We start from the raw sequence: 2,703 nt of genomic DNA, 5'->3' as shown, positions 1-2,703 counted from the left end.
GAGGAACAGGTGCATTAGAGTTAAACTCTTTTACAGATGAATTCACATATTCGTGGGAGCAAGCCTGTTCACAGAATAGAGTCTAAACGAGCTCTTACTTTCAGACTCCAGCCCCGCCCTTCAGCAACTCCGCAGCATCCTGCTGGCTGGCACAACCCTGCCATTGGCTGCTGCCAGGGACTCAACAGGTTAGAACAAAAATATAAATATTATATCTGAGTTCTTATGTGGACCCGCCTTCCAGACACAACGTCACCTTCCATGAATGTCCACAGGTTAGCGGCCCTCGCTCTGCTGGTCCTCCAAAGTGACGAAGACGCCTTCTGGTGTCTGGTGGCAGTGGTGGAAGCCATCATGCCTCAGGACTACTACACCAAGAATCTGGTGGCCTCTCAGGTCAGCAGACACACTCACCTGCTTGCCTGCTGTGATCTGTTTTAGTGATCAGTGAGGCTGATCTCTGTGAGTCTTTGTGCTCAGGCGGACCAGCGCGTGCTGAAGGACTTCATGGCGGAGAAGCTTCCTCGCCTGGCATCTCACTTTGAGGATCACAACATTGACGTCGCTCTGGTCACCTTCAACTGGTTCCTGGTGGTTTTTGTGGAGAGTCTGCCCAGCGACATCCTGATGCCTCTGTGGGACGCCTTCCTGTATGAGGGTACCAAGGTACCATACACCCGAACACACCATGACAGAAATGCAGACAACACTTGAATGCACCACAGTAGTGTCCATGGAAACAAAAATGATTTTGTTTTCACCTTTAGATGTCTTTATTTACATTTTAGGAGTAATAAGACATTGTTTACTAAGCATGGGGAACTGTCATGTGACATGAAATAGGAGTGGGAAAGCAGATCATTCTAGTAACGACCTCACAGTCTACCACAAGCAGCGTAAATCCAGACGATGAGAGGGACAATGGCTTTGGGCTTGTTTCTGCAATGTGACAAATGCAGCACAGCTTTTACATCGTTTGTCTCAGGAAATAAAATCACAGTTCAGACACAGAAATATATACCACACAGGGATAAATGCTGACAACAGCTTCAGCCACGTAGATCCAACCCAAAAGTTTAATTTAAACTTAAAGCTCAACTACCAAGTAAGTTAATATTATCTGGCAACTGAGGAACCAAGTGGCTTATTGGAAATCGATCAGAGCTGTAATGAGTAAAGGGCCCAACTGCACCACAACTGAAAGAGTAATTTTATGACTCACCTCCTCAAAGTTTCCAATTAATTGTGTGGCGTGAGTGTCCTGTTATGAAATGCGTGTCTGTGCTGCAGGTGATCTTCAGATACACTCTGGCTCTGTTCAAATACAAAGAGGACGACATCCTGAAGATTCACGACAGCGTGGAGATCTACCAGTACCTACGCTTCTTCACAAAGACCGTCTCCAATGCCAGGTACGCACTCGCCTCCACCCGCCTTAATCTACGAGCTGTTACACTCTCAGAAGTGTAGCGGATGTAGCTGTTGAATCTTTGAGCTTCAAACCCTTTTTACTGAAATTTTGTGAGAAGTTTAAATTTCCCTGATCACAGTAACAACGATTTAAAGATTTTTAAGTATCTGCAGCTCTCGGATACATGTGGTCCAGTCAGTCCAGTATTTCCTGCTCAAACTGCAGTACCTGAAGTATCAAGCAGCATAAAACAGAAACACTCAAGCTGATCAGTTTCCAGTTCCTCTGTGTTGGTGATCGAGTCCTTTCCACCTGCGTGTGTCCATGCAGGAAGCTGACCAGCATCGCCTTCAACGACATGAACCCATTCCCCAGCCGGCTGCTGAGGAACCGGCGAGGGCTCCACCTGGAGCGCCTGCAGGCGGAGCTGCGTGAGCTGGAGGAGCAGCACAAGGAGTTCATCACCGAGAGCGTCGTACGGAAAGACAAAGAGCTCGACGTCATTGTGAGCGAGGACGACGAGGACCTCTGATCACACGGGACGCTTCAGCTGCTCACTTCGAGACGACGATGAGTTTTCCATGAGTTCAAGAGAATTTTACTAAACCGGCTGTTAACTGGTTTCCTTCACACCAAACACAGGATTGTGTCAGGTTCACCATCTCTACTAACACTACAAGGAAACAGACGCATACAGATTTAACTGCATCACATCTCTGAAACAAGCTTGCAGTAAACAAATGTGTACTGTGTTCACGTGTGTAATAAGTCAGGCTGCAGAAATGTGCAGATGTATTTCAGTGAATTCATTTGGATTAATATGTGATAGCTTATTTATTTCATTGCATCTTTTGCTTTATACCTAAAAATGCGTGACATTTCTAAATGTAGTCACATCCCTATGAAACATGGTTGATTATCAGCTGTAGTCACAGCTGGTGATAAAGTAATTAAAATGTCCAGCTATTCAAAAATAGGGCATTCTGCACAATGAGTACTTTTTGGTACTTGAAGTATATTTTGATGCTGATGCTTCAGGGCATTGTGCTGCATTGTCGAAGCTCTCTGGGCTTCCGGTTAGAACGACCTCACAGTGTTTTATTTTGATCTGGTGTAAAGTGCATTGTGCAGAAATGACAGCATGATAGTCACATGATAAAACTGACTTTTCTTTTTTTTTTAAATTTTACTGGGTGTGCATCTTGTTCAAATGTCTTTTTCAGCATTTGTACATAAATATTCTGTATATAAATATTTGATTTTCATTTATTTTACAGAGTCCTTTATTTTGT

General features: G+C 44.4%; 1 protein-coding gene across 1 annotated transcript; it reads left to right on the top strand.

Annotated features, from left to right (window-relative positions):
• The first annotated feature begins 225 nt into the window (after positions 1–225).
• Positions 226–1,943, top strand: LOC146581684 (TBC1 domain family member 2A-like). Its single transcript, XM_085247076.1, has 4 exons — positions 226–396; positions 481–666; positions 1,291–1,412; positions 1,742–1,943. Exons 1-4 carry the CDS (start codon positions 226–228, stop codon positions 1,941–1,943), a joined length of 681 nt encoding a protein of 226 aa, XP_085103202.1.
• Positions 1,944–2,703: the final 760 nt, after the last annotated feature.

This window comes from Mchenga conophoros, linkage group LG2 (assembly GCF_057382185.1).
Source record: "Mchenga conophoros isolate Kocher_MC1m ecotype Shallow Benthic linkage group LG2, M_conophoros_male_GT1.1, whole genome shotgun sequence".
Lineage (NCBI taxonomy): Eukaryota > Metazoa > Chordata > Actinopteri > Cichliformes > Cichlidae > Mchenga > Mchenga conophoros.
This window is presented reverse-complemented; position numbering and strand designations above follow the sequence as displayed.

Coding starts and splice junctions, on each gene's coding strand:
- LOC146581684 (XM_085247076.1), top strand. CDS start 226: ATGTGGACCCGCCTTCCAGACACAACGTCACCTTCCATGAATGTCCAC. Junction 667..1,290: donor TCCTGTATGAGGGTACCAAG/GTACCATACACC, acceptor TCTGTGCTGCAG/GTGATCTTCAGATACACTCT. Junction 1,413..1,741: donor AAGACCGTCTCCAATGCCAG/GTACGCACTCGC, acceptor GTGTCCATGCAG/GAAGCTGACCAGCATCGCCT.